At 47.9% G+C, this 20,038-nt stretch overlaps 1 protein-coding gene across 4 annotated transcripts in view; it reads left to right on the top strand.

Annotated features, from left to right (window-relative positions):
- The window catches only part of CROT (carnitine O-octanoyltransferase), an 898,406-nt gene that overhangs the window by 258,516 nt on the left and 619,852 nt on the right, over positions 1-20,038 (top strand). For all 4 annotated transcript variants that reach the window (XM_069648391.1, XM_069648390.1, XM_069648392.1 and 1 more), the window contains 2 exons: positions 1,347-1,471; positions 6,591-6,772. In XM_069648391.1, coding sequence (XP_069504492.1) covers positions 1,347-1,471; positions 6,591-6,772 — 307 coding nt within the window. The remainder of the gene's footprint in view (positions 1-1,346; positions 1,472-6,590; positions 6,773-20,038) is intronic.

Genomic DNA, 20,038 nt, shown 5'->3' with positions numbered 1-20,038 from the left:
AATAAGAATTTATAAAAAAGCTCTTGTGTGAGAGGAGGAGAGGAGATAAAGGTGAGCAGTGACTTTTACCAACGGGGATGTTAACCATTAATTATGCATGTCACCTGAAAAAGAGGATTATACATGTAATAGGGACTGAATTTTGGAAGAATTTGACTGATGGTTGGATTACTGGTCTGTGTTCACTGGTGTCCCCATGAAAATTGGTTGCCTATGAGGGATCTAATTGGGTACCTGGGAAGTGCATGAGTTAGGCCACACCCAGCCACCCTAGACAACTGACACCCTTTCCAAGTCTGCATCAGTCAGTTTTAAATACCTACTAGATACATAGGAGCTAATTTTGGTTTCTCTGCATGATTCGGCGGCGGGTACCTGTTACGTTTGCACTTTTGCGTGCACAGGTCCCTGCCGGCAAATTTCCCTCATTTGCCCAGTGGTGTGCAAAAGGGGAGTGGAAAAAGGCGGTGCACACGCTTGTATGGCGCCCTTTTGCACTCCACCATGCAAATTAAGTAAACGCTGCCTGACGTGCGCATGGAAGGCAGCATTTGCAGTGGATTCCTATGGCGTCTGCCTGCTTTGTGCTGCTGCAAAAAGCAGAGGATTCCAGAGAATCCACAGCATTTAAGCAGCCATGAATATCATGCCGGTGAATATGCTGTAGTATTTGTATGGCAGAGAGGAAGGGGGTGGAGGAATTGTAAGTTACGAATCGCCCCTCCTAACAGCCATACAAATACATGAAAATGAGCTGTGATGTCAATGAAATTTGTAAAAGCCTTACACAAGGCTTTTGTGCCGTTCATTTATGTTATGTGCTCATTCAAAATGAGCTGCTATGCGTTTCTGTAAACATAAACACTTTCTTCTAGTTACACATGAGTAATAGATTTCTCCAAGAGTCCTCATGTTGCACAACAAGTTATACAAATGATCATAAAGCCAGCAGGTCCCACCGCGGTACTGGGGAAATCCTTGTGACACAAGTCACTGTAGGGTAGATGTATAACTAATGTGCAACCTTAATAATCACCGTACAGCATGTTTAAATGATGCACAGTTTTTAATAAATGTATTTCTGAGCATTAATTTTCACAAGAGGACAGACTATGTATGATGAAAGGCAATATTCAGGTAAATTCAGATACATGTCTAGGAAATCAGGAAATGGCATCTCATATGTGCCATTGAGGTTGCAGAGAATGTTTATATGTGGCTCTTATCTGGCTGGTTTGTAGCTTCATGCCTCTTCTTTTCCTAATAGTTGGTCACTTAGATTTTTACGGTAATCTCCGAGCGTGTTTACAGATAGTAATTTAACCTTTTCACTTATTCTCCTTTAGTTAAACCCTTCCTAAATCAGGAAGATTATCAAAGGACTTATGAAATTTCAAAAAAATTTGAAAATGGAATTGGTAAAGAATTACACCAGAAATTGCAGGAAAGAGCTAGAACTAAAAGAAACTGGGTAAGTCACTTCTAAGTAATCTTTGACTCAACTCGTGTGTCCTTCCTAATGGGTCATAATGGAGCTGTGCTTTGTAATTTGGTGTTTTCAACTGTGTTAATCAAGCTAGATAATTTATAACCAGTAATTCTACCCACTTGGGGGATATTTGCAGTTTCAAACATTCTTTTATGTTTTATTGTTACCTGGCATGCTGGCATTGCTGAAAGACCATGTGAATCTGAGCATTGTAAACATTTACTCATTAACTCATTATCTCATGAGCAAGAGCATGGTAAAATTGCACCTTGGTTGGTTGATCCCACATACTTAGGTTGGGAACTGAGGCCCAGAGAGCTATAGAGCCTCATCTTGGCATACTCACCTTGGTTGGGTGAGTTTCACCACTATTGGATCCAGTTTCTGGGGGTGGACAGTGGGGGAGGATCACCTGGGCGGGGGGTCTTTGAGGAGTGGAAGTGGGACACTGAGGGTTGAGACGCAGTTATTGCGAAATTTGTCTGGCTAGGTATTTCTTCTTTGGATACGGAACCTTCAGTTGAACAAGCTACTGAGTTCAATTTGTTTTTTAGGAATAAAATGAAAGGCATTAAGGGCACGATTGTTCAAAATAGGCCCTTAGTTTAGACTCGGACTTGTGGTGGAGCCTGAACCGGCTTTTGATTCAAACTGGGCCAGTTATCAGCCCCTGGAAGGCCAGTTTGATTTTAATATAGTGACTGAGGACTCTATTTTAAAGTTATTAATGAACCTTAAACCCACTAATGACTTGCTCTTTGATTTACCAGCATGTACCGTTAAACATTTGCCAACAGAGATTATCCCTTTTATGACCCGGTTTGTCATTGCCTCCTTATTGGAAGGTGTTGTACCACACAGGCTAAAAAGCTCTATCATCACCACTCTAATAAAAAAAGCCACCTTGGATCCAGATGACTTATAACATGTTCGCCCAGTGGCAGGACTTCCCTGGCCGGGGAAAATCCTGGAAAAGATCATTACTATTCAGCTCCAGTATCACATATAAATATTTTCCCTGCTCGACCCATTACGATCCGGTCTTCGCCCAGTTTTTGTCACACAGACATCATCAATTACAGGTTGGAACAAACTTCTCCGGGCCTTCAATGAGGGCGGGCTATCCCTGTTAATAATGTTAGCAGCATTTGACACTATAGATATTAGTATCATTATAGATCGTTTGAAAAAGAATGTTAAGGTCTCGGACCATGCCATTAAGAAGTTTGCGTCCTTCCTAACTGATCGCTGGCAACAGGTGAGATTGGGTAGTTGCATGTTAGATTCTCTCCCTCTAGAAAGTGGAGTTCCCCAGGGATCATCCCTTTCGACTTTGCTCTTTAATTTGTACATGCAGCCGCTCATGGGCATCTTGAGGAGACATGGGATGGGTTTCAGACTTATGCTGTTGATACTCATATCTACTTAAAATTAGGGCATTTTAGAGACTCCTACGCTAGACTCAGTCAGTGTTTGGACGAGGTGGGAGTTTGGATGGTCGTCCAATTGGCTCCAACTCAATTCCAGTAAAACAGAGATAGCACTGTTTGGCCCAAATAATTTTCCGCAGGACAATGAAAAATGCCCCACTCTGATGTTTTATGGGTTCTGAATTGAACTTTGCCCAAAAAAACTAGGATGCATGAGGCAGAACAATCTCGGCTGTGGAATACAAGCAGTAGCCAAACTGCAATAATTTGTCTTTTATTTTTGCAGCTTCTTGTTCTTGCCCTTGCATATCCTCTGTGAGAAACATGAAGGTGTCTCACCCGATATTCCCCAGGGATCTGTCATCCAGATGGGCAGGACACGTCCATCACTTTTGGATCAGTTCCTGGGGGTAGACCATTGCGGGAGGATCACCTGGCTGAGAGTATTTGGGGAGTGGGGATGAGGCAACCAATGGCGAGATGCAGAATCCCACCCCCCCTTTAACGCCTTACCTCATCCTACCAGGTAGGATATCTTCATCCTTCAACACACCCCCCCGCTTCACAAACACTTTCACATGGACAGTGTGCTCTGGGGAAAGAAAGACTCACACCCGAGCATTACCTTGGACATGTCCCACTAATCTGGTCAGGCAAAGTCAGGCACTTGACTTTAATCACATACATCTGATACCCTTGAGCTCTCCCCACATGGATAAAAGGCGGAACATAGAGACACGCTCTGAGCAAGGTGGAACACAAGAAGGAGCAGATGTTCTGGGGCGAAGGTAAACCCATTGGAGCAGAACGACCGATCGAGGGATGAGAGAAAAGGTTAGGGAAACCCAGAAGATCCCTGGAGGAGCTTGTTGCCTCCAAGGAGCCGTGAAAGATACGCTGAGAAGGCCAAGTTGCAGACAAGAAGACTGCATTGTGTTTCAAGGACGCCAGCAACCCTCCAGGGTGAACGGCAGAGTTGGGGAGGCGAGCTTGAACCTGTGGTATTAACCTTGTCTTGTGAATTAAAACCTCAAAGACAAGAAAGGAAGGCATACAGCCGGTGAGTTAGTGAACAATATTAAAGGCCTGTGTGTGTTAAGGAAAGATTGAAGTTGCAACTGTATACGTCACAATTGAAGGCGCGTGCATGCTGATGACACGCAAAAGAAGGCAGGCCGGTGATGAACTTTAAATTACCGATAACTGTGCAGTCAGTGATTCAGAGTAGCGTTGTGGTATGGCGACAGGAAATAGCCCACTCGAAAGCTCCAAAAAATATGTCATATCTTGTTAGCAAAGTGAACAAACTCTGAAATGCGCAGTGGTCAAGATTAACCCTGGCGAAAGGGGAAGTTAAAAGGTGGTTACTTTAAGATAAAGATTTCTGTGAACATGTGTGCTTATGGTGCTGAACTACCAAGAAACACTGGGGCAAATAACACAAAAATGTGAGCTGAAGTGAAAGTCAAAGTGGTCCTGCGTAGGTTTATGGAAAAGCCTTGCACATTCGAAAGTCTTTGACATAAGTTAAAGGTCTGAGCCCAACTGAGGGAGACCTGGAACATGAAATAAGTTAGGGGAAGGGAACCCCTAACGAATGCGAATAAAGCTTGGGGAAGAGAACCCCTGCAAGTGCTGTGATTGCGTTGTCAAGCCCGGCTGAGGGAGATCTGCGTTGAATCAGGTACTTGTTGATTGAGAGGTAGCCATATTTACTCATTTCACTTGACTATAGACTACTCCCAGTTCAGCCACTCCAGACTCTAGCATGGTTGACATTTGTACTCCATTAGGTTGCAAATTATCATGGATTTTGCCGCATAATTTCATCAAAATCTTCATGGTGAACTGCATAGTTACCATAAAAGCTAGGGGCTCTTCAGTGCTAATCATTTCATTTATTGAAGCTATTAAAACATTGTGAACAAATACATTTGGTGGGGCCGACAGTCTGTTCGGATCCTTTACTGGAACCAGTTTTCTCTTCCCTCTGAGTGGTTAATTCCAACACCTGTTCTGTATTTGGATCCGGATTGGCAGTTGCTGCTGCTATATGTTGCAATAAAAATTGTTATCTATATCAACCAGACTAGAACCTTCATCACTTCCATGGCCATTTTTAGTTACCACGTCTGAGTCAGTTCCGTCTATTGGGATTTCAACAGTCTGAGCTTTGTTCTGTATAATAATCACTGGCTCTACCAGGAAGAATGATGTGATCTTCCCCTTTCAGTTCAAATTCGTTGTAGCAGTCCTGGTATTAGTCAAGCCTCTCCCAAGATTTTCCTTGGGGAGTTTGTCAATGTTGGCTATTCTGTGCTGATTTTCCCTTTCGCAGTTTGTATCTATTCATTTCTTGGCTTATTTTTGCCTGTCATTACAAAGCAAAAACATGTGAGTCCAATTTACAGACCACTTTCAATAAACCACTAGCATACGCGAAATAGTTTTCACAATGCAGTTAACAGTTTGTGTTTTCAATTTTTACGACTCACTTCTTAATGATGGGGCCTCAGTCTCTGTGGTCAGCGTGACAGCACTCTCCCTCAGTACTCCACCTCAGACATTGCGATCTACAGATAAACTCATACTGTCAGTTCTGTCATACCGCTGCGTTTTAAAGGAAGATAGATGGTTCTCAGTCTATGGCCCCAAACTCTGCAACATTCTGCCTTGGAAGTTAAAAAAGAGACTTATTTATGCATTTCAGAAAGCATTGAAAAATTTCCTTTTTAAATAAATCCTCTCTAAGCGGTGCTGGCTGGCAGCTTAAGCGGCATTGAATTAAGTTTTCTGGTGTTCATTTAAATTATCAGCTTTTATTATTGCTTTTGATAAGGGATTTCAAAGTTCCTCTTGGCACCTAGAAATGACCACAAGATGATTAAATGCTATCTGATTGTCATCTGAGGCAACTTCATAATATGTTAAAGAAACGTTTTTTTATATAAAAAAGCAATTAAATAAACATTTATATAAAAAAGTAAAGCTCAATATTAAAAAATAAAACAATCTTTTTTTAATATAACATTAATTTGTGATGAAAACGAACAAAAAAAGGGGTGGGACATCATGACCTTGGGGACAACCCCCTAGGGATCATTGTCACTTTGATAAAAGGTATCCATATATACTACTAATATTAAATTTGTAATTGAACGTAAACCATATTCCCCTAAACTCTAGGTCTGCTATCCCCTTCAGCCTTTCTTCCCTTTCAGAAAACACTTGCGCACCCAATTGAAAAGCAGAAGCCAGAAGAATTGTCAGATGCAGGTAAAAAGTGCATTGCATATTTTCCGGTGTTTTTACCTGCATTCATCAACCTGTGAACGTAACCATGTGGACCGTAGATGGTAGCCGTGTTGAGCTCTAAGTTTAAGAAACTGAGGAAGAATCATGGTCCACCAGCCATTGTTCACAAGGGTAACTTTGTTTTTGTATCCTTTGGACAAGAAGTTCAGTCAGTTTCATGTTCATGGAAAAAATACAATTTTCCTTGACTTTTTCAAGGTACAGCATGGATGATTGTGGGCTGTCTTTGATATTTACCTTTGTCCTTATGGGAGTGTTTCGGAGCTGACAACCATTCACCATAATGGTACTTACAACAGTTGTTGCTGAAAAAGTTCCTGTATTCAATGCTCAAAATGTGTTTTTCTCATTTTCAGCTGGAGGAATGGTGGTTAAATGCTGCATATCTTGATGTTCGTATGCCGTCACAACTAAATGTGAATTTTGGGGGTCCAGCCCCTTATATTGAGCACTATTGGCCACCTCAAGAGGGTACGCAACTTGAACGAGGATCCATCGCTATTTGGCACACCCTGCAATACTGGGATATAATAAGAAAGTAAGCGGTATATATCAACATTTCAATGCTAAACCGACTACATTCTAAGTTTCTTTTGTAGATAGTAGTATGCAGTGATTTCCTTTTCTCAAGTTAAATGTATAGATACATTCAGAAATATAATTTAAACTGCATATGGAACATATTTAGACATTTATTATATAGATAACATTTTAAATGTATTACCCTGCAGCTCCCCTTATTTATGTTGCCATATACAATGTAAATATTGGTAAATAAATACTTTCATGCATACATTTAATCAAATCAATATAGTTATTAAAAAAGAATGGATATAACTCAAATACATTAATTATATTCAACAGATGACGTCTGGCAAACAAAGTTAAGTGGTCTAAACTGGGCATTAGGAAGAATTGAGCACATGATTGTTTGAGGCAGGCAAGTTTGCCTTTGTGCTACAAGCCACCAGATTCAGCTGTAAACAGAAATCCAGTTGTCTCTAATTTTTTACTGGGCAGTTGTGCATCAAAAACATACCTTTTTTTTTTTTACATAAAATATACTTTATTCGTCATTTTAACAATACAACAATTCAAAAGCAAATGCAAAAAAAGAAAAAAGGGAAGAGAACAGAGCCCTAACCAAAAGTAAAATACCCAAACATCAAAAGTAAATGGGGTTTGTCTCTACTGCACAAGCATCATGGATGATAAACAAATTGTTCACAGTTAGGCAAAGGCGAAGCAATCTATACAAATAAAACGGAGAGAAAATATGGCAATAACGCATTATATTAATGAAAAACATTGCATCATTTTCAGTTTAATGGACTGGAGAGGATATGGGTCGCCAAACTCGTGAAGTGGAAGCCATGTTGCAATGTGTTTGGATAACCGACAGTGGGAGGTTGCGCAAATATCTTCTGTAGCACAGCTGTTTCCCATATCTTGTACTACCAGACATTGATAAGCGGCCCCTCCATCTGATTCCAATTCCTAGCCAGAGCGAGAAGCGGGGCATGGCTCTGGGGCTTCTCATGGGGTAAATAGTAGCCACCAAAGCTTCCAAACAAGACTACTAACAGATCCAGGGGTAACAACAAGCCTGTGATATCTTTAATTAAGCCCAGAACATACTTCCAGAACCTGTGGACCTATCCACAGAGCCACCAGAGTGCACAGAATCACCCGTCCGGCCACAATTCCTCTGGTATAGGAGGGAGATAGAACTATTGATGTTATTGTGTTGGAGTTGGTTCGGATACATACACCAACAACACATTATTTTATATGTATTTTTCTTTTTGATTACATTGCGGGATGAGGTGGAAGCTCTCTCCCATATTTTCAGTCAAAACTGCTCTAAAATAGAGCGTTCCAGAGAAAGCCGGTTGGAGGGATCCATTCTGTCCAGCAGCTTATGTTACCTGGTGATCTTCTTCTTATGTCAGCTTCCCTGAAGCATGAACTCCAATGCTGTAAGTGGGCAAGTTCCCGCCCAAGAGTCTCATGGTTGGTAATCCAGTGTCTAAGTTGGTAATACTTGAAGCATTCTGACTCAAACACTGAACCCTTCCTTGCATTCCAGGTCAGCTGAAAGTTCCTGCGATAGAAATGAATGAATTGAGATAGACCACCATGGTTCCAGGCTTGTAAATCCCTAAGGGCTAAACTAGGTGAAAAATATGGGTTCCCAAAAACTGGGGAAAAAGGACCTACACCCTTCAATGATTCCCAAAGCCTGAGTGCCCTATCCCAGTAAGCTAGGGAGACAATGGTAGTAGCCAACAGCATGCCCCAATTACCTCTGTGTGTGCTGAAAAGATGCAGAGGATTCGACAGAGAACATGCAGTGACAAATTCCTCAACATTCACCCAAAGAGCATTACAGTCATTAACCTGTCAGGTCAGTATGTGTGATATGTTGGCCGCTGTGACGTAATTCTGAAGGATGAGAAGACCCAGCCCTCCACTATATTTACTGGAGTCCAGGGCTTATTTGCTAATTTAGGGCCTACGGGTGGACCATACAAACTGCATTATTTTCCGGTTTGAAGGGGAAGGCGTGGGACCACTACCAGAAGGGCCAAAGTATGGTAGAGAAGCCTAGGAATTTGGTTCGTTTTAACTGCCGTGATACAGCCCATCCAGGAAATCCCTTGATTTTCCCACCGCAACAAGTCATCACTTAGGGGTTTAAAGAGGGATGGAAAACTGCCCCGGTATAAGCCAGCAAATGACCTTGTCAGTGTAACACCCAGATAGGTCAAGGCATGACCACTCCAATGAAATATGTACTTCCGCTGGATCTTGATCATAGTGCCTGGAGAGTCGGAAACATTTATCCCCATGGATTTATCATAGTTAATGAAGTAGCCTGAAACCTGTTAGAACGAGTCAAGTTTGGCCAAAAGGGAGCATGGACTAGGTTTGTGACATCATTAAAAGACATCATGATATGATATGATAAGACCTTCATAACGCACCTATATACAAGTGTTTCAAGGCGTGACAAGGCAAGGGAGGGGAACAGAGGGAAGACAGAGACAACTATCTTACTAGGCCAGGTGACATTAAGATCGTGCAAGTGCAGGGGAGTCGGCATAGAGAGCAATTGTATGCTCGACATCTCCGACTAATAGCCGGGTTGGCTAGTATAGAGAGCGGTAGATGTTCCATCATCAGGGCAAAGATTAGAGGAGAAAAAGGGCAACCATGCTGTGCCCCCCCAGCAATTGGAATACATTCTGAATAATGCCCGTGAATATAGATCCTGGACATACGAGAAATGTAGCAAGCCATTATGCACGCTATAAACATAGGCCTTAAATCAAATAATTGGAAATTAATTGCCAGTCCACCCTGCCAAAGGCTTTGTCAGTATCCAATGCTAATAGGGCCAAAGGAATCCCATGTCCCCTGCCCATCTACATAACATTGATGGCATGCCTCATTTTATCATCAGATCTTCAGTTCAAAATAAATCCGAATTGATCCGAATGAACCATGGAGTGAGGGGCCTCCATCATCATGGTGGCTAGGACATTAGAATAAATCTTTGTGTCTGTGTGGAGAAGCTAAATCGAACGATAGGTGCCAAACTGAGTGGCATCCTTGCTGGGTTTCGTATTAGAGAGAGCAGAGATTCCTTCATGGATTTGGTCACCTTGCCAGATACAAGAAAGGAATTAAATAAAACTGTTATTAAAGTGGCTAAAAGGCAGAACTTGTACCATCTGGTCCCGTAGCATTGTGTTTAGGGGGCTAGTTAATCGCTCGCTCGTCTCCTCCTTTGTAATTGGGAGTCGATCACAAAGCTACTGGGAGAGATGAGGGAGGCTCAGTATTTCAAAATGGGAGCTCTAAGCGTCCAGATCAGGCTGCTAACAGCCTTTCATAAAAACTCTAGAAAACCTTTACTTTTTTTTCCATAACAACATTTTATTGATCTTACAGGATAGAGTGTTACATGCAACAATGCAATATATTTCAATTTAAACATTAATTAGTGCCTTTGTAGTCTAATGTGAGTTGGAGGGTGGAGGAGATGGTGGGTGGTTCCTGGATGTGGCGATTCGGTGGAAAAGTTCTGGGTACATGTTCCCTCTGTTCCGGTGTGTTCGGGGTTTGGTCGAAGATTAGTAGAGAGGCCTGCATTGGAGCCATCTAGTAAGTGGAGGTCTCCTGGTGAGGGTTGGGTATTTGGCCGCATAGTCCAAGAATGGGTCCCATATATTCAGGGTTCTGTTTAGGGAGTCAGAGCGGATTGCTTTGATTTTTTCTGCTACTGCAATCTCCCAGCATTTGGCCCACCATAGGGCGATCGAGGGGCCATTTTTGTCTTTCCATAATTGAGCCATAGCGATCTTTGCGGCTAATAGCAGGTGGTTGCATAGTCGGGAAATATGACCTGAGATTGGGAATGCTCCATCGCCGGTTTCGCCCAGGAGAACAATTCCTGGGTCCCAAGGGATAGAGAGGCCAGAGATTTCTTTAATGTGTTTCAGCACTTCTTTCCAGTATATTTCTGCCTTTGGGCAGCTCCATACTAGGTGATAGAGAGATCAGGGGGCTTGGCACCCTCGCCAGCATGTGGCGGGAAAGTCCGGGTTGGCTTTATGGATTTGGGTGGGGGTGATGTAATATCTGTAGCACAGTTTATAGCCTCCTTCCTTATTCGTGACGCATTGTGAACTTTTATGTAGTCTGGACCAGATTTGCTCCCAGCTTTCTGCTGCTATTTCCCGGCCAATATCCTTTTCCCATTCCGTCATATATTTTTCTTTCTTTGCTGGGTCCGATCTGTCTAGGAGCCGGTATATGATGGATATTTTCCCTTTGTTGGTCGGGGATGTTAACGTGAGCTCCAGGGCTGTTGGTTCTCTCGAGCATTTGTCCCGGGTACTTCTGTGTGACATCCAGTGTCTAATTTGTGAGTATCGGAATCTTTCCCGTTCCCCCACTCCGAATTTTGATTTGCATCTCTCGAAGGTGATGGGCAAGCCTTCTTCAAGGAAATCGCTAGTTTTTGCCAGACCCCCTGCTATCCAGGCGTGAAAGTCTCAAGGTGGGTTTCCAGGGGTAAATTCCGGGTTGTTCCAGATGGGAGACATGGGTCCCAGGGAGCTGCGAAGTCCCCATTTCCGCGCTGCGGATTTCCAACATTTGGTTGTGATGGTCGTGGCAGATAGTGGCCCGGAGTTGGCTTGAGGTTTTAGTAGTGGTAGGCGTGGGAGGACATGTAGGGGGACCGGGCACCAGGATTCTTCGATTTGACGCCATAGCGGGGGGGTCTACTTCCTGCACCCAAGCGAATGCGTGCGATAGTTGAGCTGCTAGCGAGTATCTGGCTAGGTCAGGGACACCCATTCCTCCTAGTGGTTTGCCTTTCATCATGATTCGTTTGTTGATCCTGGGCCTCTTCCCTCCCCAGACAAATTCCATTAGTTTCTTCTGTAGTGCACGTATGGCTGGGGGTGGGATTTGTAGTGGCAGGGATGCGCATTGGTATAGCCATCTGGGGATCAGGTTCCTTTTCACAGCTGAGATTCGTCCGAACCATGAGATTTCTTGTTGTTTCCATCTTTTGAGATCATTTTGAAGGGTGCTGAGTAATTGTGGGATGTTCTTTGAGTATAGTCGCATTGGGTTTCCGGTGATCTGGTCTCTGAGGTATTCTATGGCGTCTTTGGCCCAGGGAATTGGTGAGAGCGGTGCGAGGGCGGCCTCGTCCAGGTGGGTTAGATTGATGGGTAGTGCTGAGGATTTGGTTAAGTTGACTTTAAATCCTGACATGGTGCCAAACTCCTCGATCTCTTTCCATAGTGTCCCCAGGGAGGCCGAAAGGTCTGTAATGGTTAACATCACGTCGTCGGCCTAGAGTGCGATTTTATACTCGTGATTTCCCGCTTGGATTCCTTTTATGGCTTCATTTCATCTGGTTCTGGCGGCGAAAGGCTCCATGGATACAGCAAAGATCAGGGGCGAGAGCGGGCAGCCTTGTCTAGTGCCTCTTGTGATACGGCGTGTTCGGACCTTGTGCCATTAACTCGGAGTTGTGTAGTGGGGATTTGATAATTAGCCATTACCCATGATGTGAAGTTGGGGCCGAAGCCGAAGCATTGGAGGACCTTGTGGATGTATCCCCAGTCCACCCGATCAAAGGCTTTGTGGGCGTCTAATGAGATTACCGCCATTTTTGTTTTGGATTTGTGAGCGCCTTCAATTAGGTTTAGTACTCGCCGAATGTTGTCATGGGTCCCTCTGCCAGGGATAAATCCTGTTTGGTGACGGTCAATTAGGCTTGGAAGAGTTGGGCCCAGTCTTCTGGCTAGTACTTTGGCAAAGATCTTCCCATCATTGTTTAAGATTGATATGGGCCGGTAGGATTCTGGGAGTTCGGGGTCTTTTCCGGGTTTATGAAGCAGGATCGTGATTGATTCGGCCATGGATTTAGTGACGGCTTTCGTGGATAGGAAGGAGTTGAATAATGCGGATAGTTGTGGGGCCTGAACTCTGGCGAATCTTTTATAGAAGGCTGCGGTTAGGCCATCTGGGCCTAGAGCGGAGGGTTTGAGAGCTTTGATGGCTTCAATAATTTCTTCTCCTTCAATGGGAGCCTCCAGATGTTCCAGATGTGCAGGGTTGCGGGGCGGAAGTGCGCTCAGGTATTTTGGTAGATCTTCTAGTATTAGCGGGTCACTGGACATTATAGATGTGTGGTATCTCAAGAGTTTGTTTATTTTCTCCGATTGGGAGAAGAGCAGTTTTCCATTTCCTCCTCGTAGTTTAAGTATGTTGTTCCGATTACGGAGTGCCCTCAGCTTTTGTACTAATATCCTGTTTGCTTTGTTTCCTTTGGCGTAGTAAAATTGCTTTGTGTACGCCAGGGATTTGGCTGTCCGGTCGGCACAGTGCATTTCCAGAGCTGTTTTCGCCTTTCTCAGGGCCCGCTCGGTTTTCCTTGAGTATTGAGTTTTTAGCTGTGATTCGTGGAGGGATACTTCATTTTCTAGTTTGGAGGAGGCTATGTTTGAGATCCTTCGCTGTTCAGCTCTGGCCCCTATTAGGACACGCCTAACCACCACTTTCATTGCGTCCCAGATTGTACTGGTGGGGGATGTTTGGTGGTGTTCTCTTCAAACTAGTTTATCAGTGAGTTCTCCACTTCGGCTCTTATGCTAATATCTAGAAGGAGTGAGTCATTCAGTTTCCAGTACCTTTGAGGGGGGGGGATTTCTGGCCTGAGATGGCTACGTTTACGGAAATCGGGGAGTGGTCGGAGATCATGCATGTGTGGATTTCCGTGCCATTGACACAAGGGTAGAGGATGCCAGGGATTAAGATTAGGTCAATTCTTGAGTATCCCTTATGAACGTTGGAGAAATGTGTGTAGTCTCTTGAGGTGCCATTTTGTATTCTCCATGCATCTACTGTTTCTGTTTCTCTGAACAACTTAAGTAATGCCAGGGCCTGCGTGTAATCGTTATTCGTGGCGGGAAGAGTTTTGTCTATCAGAGGATTAGGGATGGCATTGAAATCTCCGCCAATGAATACGTGGCCTTCCCGGAATGATAGGATCGTTGGTAAAATGTCGTTTAGGAACTTGCATTGGGAAGTATTGGGACTGTAGATTGAGACAGACGTGATGGGAAGTTCTTCGAAGATACCTTTGAGTAGCAAATAACGGCCCTCCGGGTCTCTCCTTATTGTGATGCTGCGTAGTGGGATTTTGTCGCTGAGAATGATTGCCACCCCCCTTTTCTTTGAGCCAGAGGTGGCGAAGAAGGACTGTTTGTATCTCTTGAATTTTATGCGGTGTTCATCCTCTGCGAGGAGATGCCTTTCTTGCAATAGGACGATGTCTCCGGCCAGTTGACCCAGGCGGTGTTCTACCGATTTGTGTTTTCTTGGGGAGTTCATCCTCTGTATATTCCAGGAGAGGAATCTTAACTCACTTGTATTAGCCATCTCTGGCAGCGTGGCGTTGAGGCTGTCTTGTGGGATCTGTGGGTTTTGGATAAGGCCTGATGCATGTGATGAATTGTGGGTTTGTTTTCGTATGTTGTTGCATGTTGTGTTGCAGAGTCCTTGGATGACTCTAGGGACAGTGAATAATCGTGATGAATGGTACAGTCCTGTAAGTTTCATACTACTTTCTGTATCTTTACTCCTTTCCCAACATTGAACATCCCAACATTGAACTGGTAGAGGGAACGTCTACCTACTGCCACTGGGAAACTTGTGGCTCCAATGCGCTCTGTGTGGCCAACTGGGTCGCCGAGACGAACCGTGTGGAAGGTCGCCGGAGGGCACGCCTCTGTATAGGTGCATGTGAGTTGCTTGTGTTAGCTCCAGAGGGGCCTCATTTGTTCTTGGGTGAACGCTGCATGAGAGGTCCACCGCCTCCTGGACCGGGAATCTGCTGTCGCATGCTCAGCCCCTATCGCCGTCTTTTTTCGGGTGGCCCCTGAGTCTGCGTCGTCTGCTGGGCTTGGACCATGACCCTCCAGGGGAATCGTCCCGGGGGGGACGAACTGGTACTTCAGGTTCGTCGCTGGGGACGGTATTGTTTATGCCCATGAGTTTTTCCGCTTCTCTCAACGACTGTATTTGCCTCTGTGCTCCATCCCATTTAAATTTCACTGAGGTGGGAAAACCCCAGTGGTATGGGATTTTCTTCTCTTGTAGCCAGATTGTCAAGGGCCGCATGGCTTTCCGTTTCAAGAGTGTTGCGCTCGCTAGATCTTGGTAGAGTGAGATCATGGACCCTCGGAAGGTGATCTGTCTCATTTGCCTTGCTTCTCGCATAATGTCCTCCTTTATCTGAAAAAAGTGTATTCTGGCCAAAACATCTGGGGGGAGTGTGGAAGTCTTCCTTGAAGTGGTTCTGTGCACTCGGTCCAATTCTAGTGGGGAGTTGTCTGGGAGGGTGATGATAAATTGAAAGTGGTCCGATATGAAAGCTTTCAGGTCTGATTCCGGGATAGTGGTTGGGATCCCTCGGACTCTGATGTTGTTCCTCCTTGATCGGTTTTCCAAATCCTCCTGTTTTGCGTCAAGGATGTTGCATCTAGCTTCGAGGGCGGCTATCCTGTCCTTATGTTCCTCTTCGAATCTTTGGTCACAGACTTCGGATTCAATTTCGGCAGTCCGATGCTCCACTTCCCCCATTCTTTTGTCCAGAGTGTTTATTTTCTTTGTGATTTCCTCAGAGCTTTTTTGGATTTCCCTGGTTAGGGCCGCTAGTAGGTCTTGCAGATCAGCTTTAGTTGCAGCTTGTGGCAGAGTGGAATCTGCTTCTGCAGCTGGTGGGCCACTATTCTCCAGCATGGGGTCTGGCATGGATTCACATGCTCATGAATATTCCCCGTCGTCAGGCTGGGAATCCTCGGTAAAGAAAAAACCAGTATCAGTTTCGTTTCTGATCTGTCTTTCGTAGTAACAACCAATCACTGGTCTCTGCGTCATACTGACCACAGCCAATGACTGCCCTCTACCTAAGCACCGCCTCTGGCAGCCATCTTCAGATTTTTACCGCACGTTCATGTGTTGGGATCCTCGTGCTATTGCTCTCGAGCGTTAGTGCTATTCTTTCACGTTTTTTTCTCAAAAACTTCGTTTTTTCGGTCAAAAGAGCCTCAAGCTCCACCGACTCACTATCCGATCAACGGGGACCCGTGTCGGATTCGTCTGCGCCCCTCAAGGGTGAAGATTCGTCGAGCTACGCTTTTGGAGGACTCCAGAAGTTTCTCAGGCCCGGTCATGGCCCAGGAGAAGGGAAGCTCGACGCCCGGAAAGCTGTTCAGGGTCTGCCCTGGATGCCAGCTGCAGAACGTCTTCAAGGAAGACGAACACTCCTTTTGTCTCTACTGCCTACATGAGGACAAGACGCACGTGGAGAAGGACTGTGCGTTTTGCGGCAACATGTCGGAGCGGACCATGAAGGACCGCCATCAACGTCTCGCCAACTGGCTAGAAGGGAAGAGCCCGTCCGGCGAGAAGAAGAAGAAGAAATCTGAGCGGTCTTCTAAGTCCTTTGAGGACGCCCCGGCGACGGGGGTCCAACATAAGGCCAAGCACCGCGAGTCCGCTGGCACCGGGAGCGCCAAACGGTCGGGCTCTACGGTCGCCAGGCAGGGCGCACCCTCCCCGGCACCATCAACCACGAGCCAACGCTCTGGGTCGGGTAAGAGGAAGGCCGAGCACCCGGCGAAGCTCCTGGAGAGGCCCCGGTCGAGCTCGAAGGCCCCATCGGAGGGGGAGCGAGGCGGTGTCCCCCCCTCAAGGATAAGGCGGTGAGCGCACCTAAGGTGGTGAAGGCCTTAATCCATCCGGCCAAGCCCTCTATCGAAACTGTCGCGGCGGTCCTGGCTCAGCCTGTGCAGGCTACACCAGTGGTGGCGACCTCGGGGCTCAGAGTCTCCCTGCCACCTCGGAGGGAGTCATCTTTTGTGCCCATCGATAGGACCCCCGTGAAATCCCCCGTGGGGAAGAAAAAGGGGGGGCAGGGCGTCGTCGTAGATTCGGCCTCAACCTCGGAGGAGGAGCTGGTCGAAGTCTTAAGCCACGGCCTCGGCGTGGAAGAAGACTGACCCGTCGGGATGGATCCCGACGCAGGTGACGACGACATCGTCGAGGGTACCGACGGGGTCCCTGATCGGCCGTCGGATTCCCCTCTGCCAGCGCCGCGAGACAACTCGGCGGACATTTTGTTGGCTATACAGTCCTTATGCTCAGAGATAAGGACGAGACTACCGTTGCCGACGGAACCTCTCCCGTCGGGGGACCCAGAACCGGGACCTTCTGGTGTTCCCCCTACCAAGAAAAGAAGGATCCACCCTCCGCCTCCTTTTCAGCCGTCGCGCCCCTTCCAGCCCTCCTCCCCGTCCACCCGAGGGGATGATACGGGGACTGACACGGCAGCGACGGGTACGGACGACGAGGTATACGACGAGGATGTACCGTCGTCGCCTCCCACCAGGGCTTCTCCGCCCGACGAGATTGGATCGTTCCACTCCATGATCTCCAGGGCATCCGAGCTTTTTCAACTCTGCCCTGAGGAGAAGAAGAAGGAAGGTTTCCTTTATCAGCGGCGCGAGGCCAAGAGGAAGACGGTCCTCTCAGTGCCTCTATTGGACGACATTTGGGATGAGGGCCTCACCCTCCTCAAGAACCCTTCCACGACACCAGTTAGAAGAGACCGGTACAAGAAGAAGTACCGGGTCCCGGACACGGCCCCCCCTGTGCCTCCGGGCGCAGCCTACCCCGGACTCCGTCGTCTCCGCGGCGGCCAGGAAGAAAGCGGGGGGGGGGTGCGGCCTCCACATCGACTTCCCCACCGGACGGTGAGGGAAAGAAATTGGACGCTTTGGGACGCAGAGTCATCTCGTCGGCAGCGACGACGATTAAAGCGGCCAACGCCTTGGCTATCGTGGCCCGCTACGACAGGGAGCTCTGGTACAAACTGGCTCCCCTGCTGGACTTCCTGCCGGACGACAAGAGGACAGAGGCCCTGGAGATCCTGCAGGAAGGTGAGGTGGCTTCGGACCACGCCATTACCGTTGCGACGGACATCGCTGACACTGGGTTCCGCCAGTTGGGCAACGGCGTTTGCCTTAGGCGGCGTGGATGGCTCAAGGCTACGGACTTCCGTCAAGACGTTCAGACCAGAGTCCTGGACATGCCCTTCGATGGGAACAACCTGTTTGGCAAAACAGTGGACGATTCCCTTCAGGCCATTAAAGCGGACACTGAGACGGCCCGGGCCCTGGGAGTTCTGCAGCAACGACGGACGCCCTTTCGGAGCAGCGGAGGCAAGGGCGCCTCCAAAGGTTCCGGCGGCGGTTTCTCCACCTACCGTCAAGCGGCCCGCTCGTCGTCTCAGGAGGCCTACAGAGGACGAGGCAAGTCTGGCGGACTCCGCCGTCGTGGCCAAGGAGGTCGAGGCGGCAAAGCCTCGTCCAAGCAGGATTGAACCGACCGTGGGGTCGGGCCCCCACCGAAGCACCCCGGTGGGAGGCCGGCTGGCGAGCTTCGTCAGCGTGTGGGAGTCCATCTCCACCGACCGTTGGGTGCTGGACGCCTTGGCCCGGGGCCACACGCTCGAGTTTCAAAGAAGGTGTCCACGCGTCCCCCCCGTGGCCAGGAAAGAACTTCACGTCCCTCAACTTCTCCTGGAGGTAAAGGCGATGCTCAGGAAGGGCGCCATCGAACTCGTCCCAAAGAGGCTTCGGGGCTCCGGAGTGTACTCGAGATACTTCCTCGTGAAGAAGAAGACGGGGGGATGGCGCCCCATCCTGGACCTGCGACGTCTGAACAAGTTCATCAAGGCGCAAAAGTTTCGGATGGTCACCCTCCAGCACGTCCTGGGTCAGCTGGAGGAAGGAGACTTCCTGTCGTCGTTGGATTTGGAGGATGCCTACTTCCATATTCCCATCCTAAAGGGGCACCGAAAATTCCTCAGGTTTGTGGTCCAAGGGCGTCATTACCAGTTCAAAGCCCTCCCCTTCGGTCTACGGTCGGCACCCAGGGTGTTCACCAAGTGCCTCGCACCGGTGGCGGCGCAGCTGCGCCGCGAGGGGATCCACGTCTACCCCTACCTGGACGACTGGCTCATCCGAGCCAAGACGAGGGAGCTCACCGTGGTTCACACGGCAAGGACCGTCCAACTTCTCACGGACCTGGGATTCTCCGTGAACTACGCCAAATCCCACCTGGTACCCGCGCAATACACTCTGTTTATGGGAGCGAGGCTCAACACAGTGTCCCTTCTGGCCTCCCCGTCGGAGGAGAGGACCAGGACCATCCTGGGCAAGGTGCAACGGATGTTGGTGGCCGACGCGGCCAAGGTGAGGTCCATCAAGTCCCTCCTCGGAATGATGTCTTCCTGCATCTACCTCATTCCCATGTGCAGGCTCCGGATGCGCCCGTTGCAGGAGTTCCTGGACGCGCGCTGGATCCAAGCGACGGGCAGCTTCGAGGAAAGGATCACACTCGACGAGAGTTTCCGACGAGCGATCCGGTGGTGGCATCTGACGGCGGGCATGGACTTCCAGACCCCAGCCCACCAGGAGACAGTGACCACGGATGCCTCCCTGGAAGGGTGGGGAGCGCACACCGAAAATCTACACGCAAGGGGCCTTTGGCTCCCGATGGAGAAATCTTTACATATCAACGTCCTGGAGCTCCGTGCAGTGTTTTGGGCCCTCAGGTCCTTCCTTCCGTCCCTCAAGGGCAAGGTGGTGAGGATCTTCACCGACAACACCACCACCAGCACTGTCCAAGGAGGCGCAGGACCTGTGGCATTGGGCAGTCGCCCAAGGGATGTTTCTGGTGCCGTTTCATCTGGCAGGGATAAAAAACACCATTGCCGACTCACTCAGCAGGGAGCTGCGCTCGTGCCACGAGTGGGAACTACGGCAGGATCTAGTGGATCGCCTCTTCCGACGGTGGGGCACTCCCCAGATCGACCTGTTCGCGACGGCGACGAACTCCAAGTGCCGGAGGTTCGCCAGCAGGTTTCCCCAGGCGAGGAGCATGGGCGATGCTTTCTCGTTCCCCTGGGAGGGCCTGTTCCTCTACGCGTTCCCTCCTTTGCCACTGCTAATCCGGCTCGTCAACCAGCTCAAGAGGTCACGGTGCAGGATGATCCTCGTCGCACCTGCGTGGCCGAGGCAGATATGGTTCCCGGACCTTCTGGATTTGTCAGCGTCCCCGCCAATCAAGCTGCCGGTGGACGCGGATCTGCTCTCCAGGGAAGGAGGCGCCATCCTCCACCAGGACCCGAAATCGCTGAACTTGC

This window comes from Ambystoma mexicanum, chromosome 2q (assembly GCF_040938575.1).
Source record: "Ambystoma mexicanum isolate Mex_15411 chromosome 2q, UKY_AmexF1_1, whole genome shotgun sequence".
Lineage (NCBI taxonomy): Eukaryota > Metazoa > Chordata > Amphibia > Caudata > Ambystomatidae > Ambystoma > Ambystoma mexicanum.
This window is presented reverse-complemented; position numbering and strand designations above follow the sequence as displayed.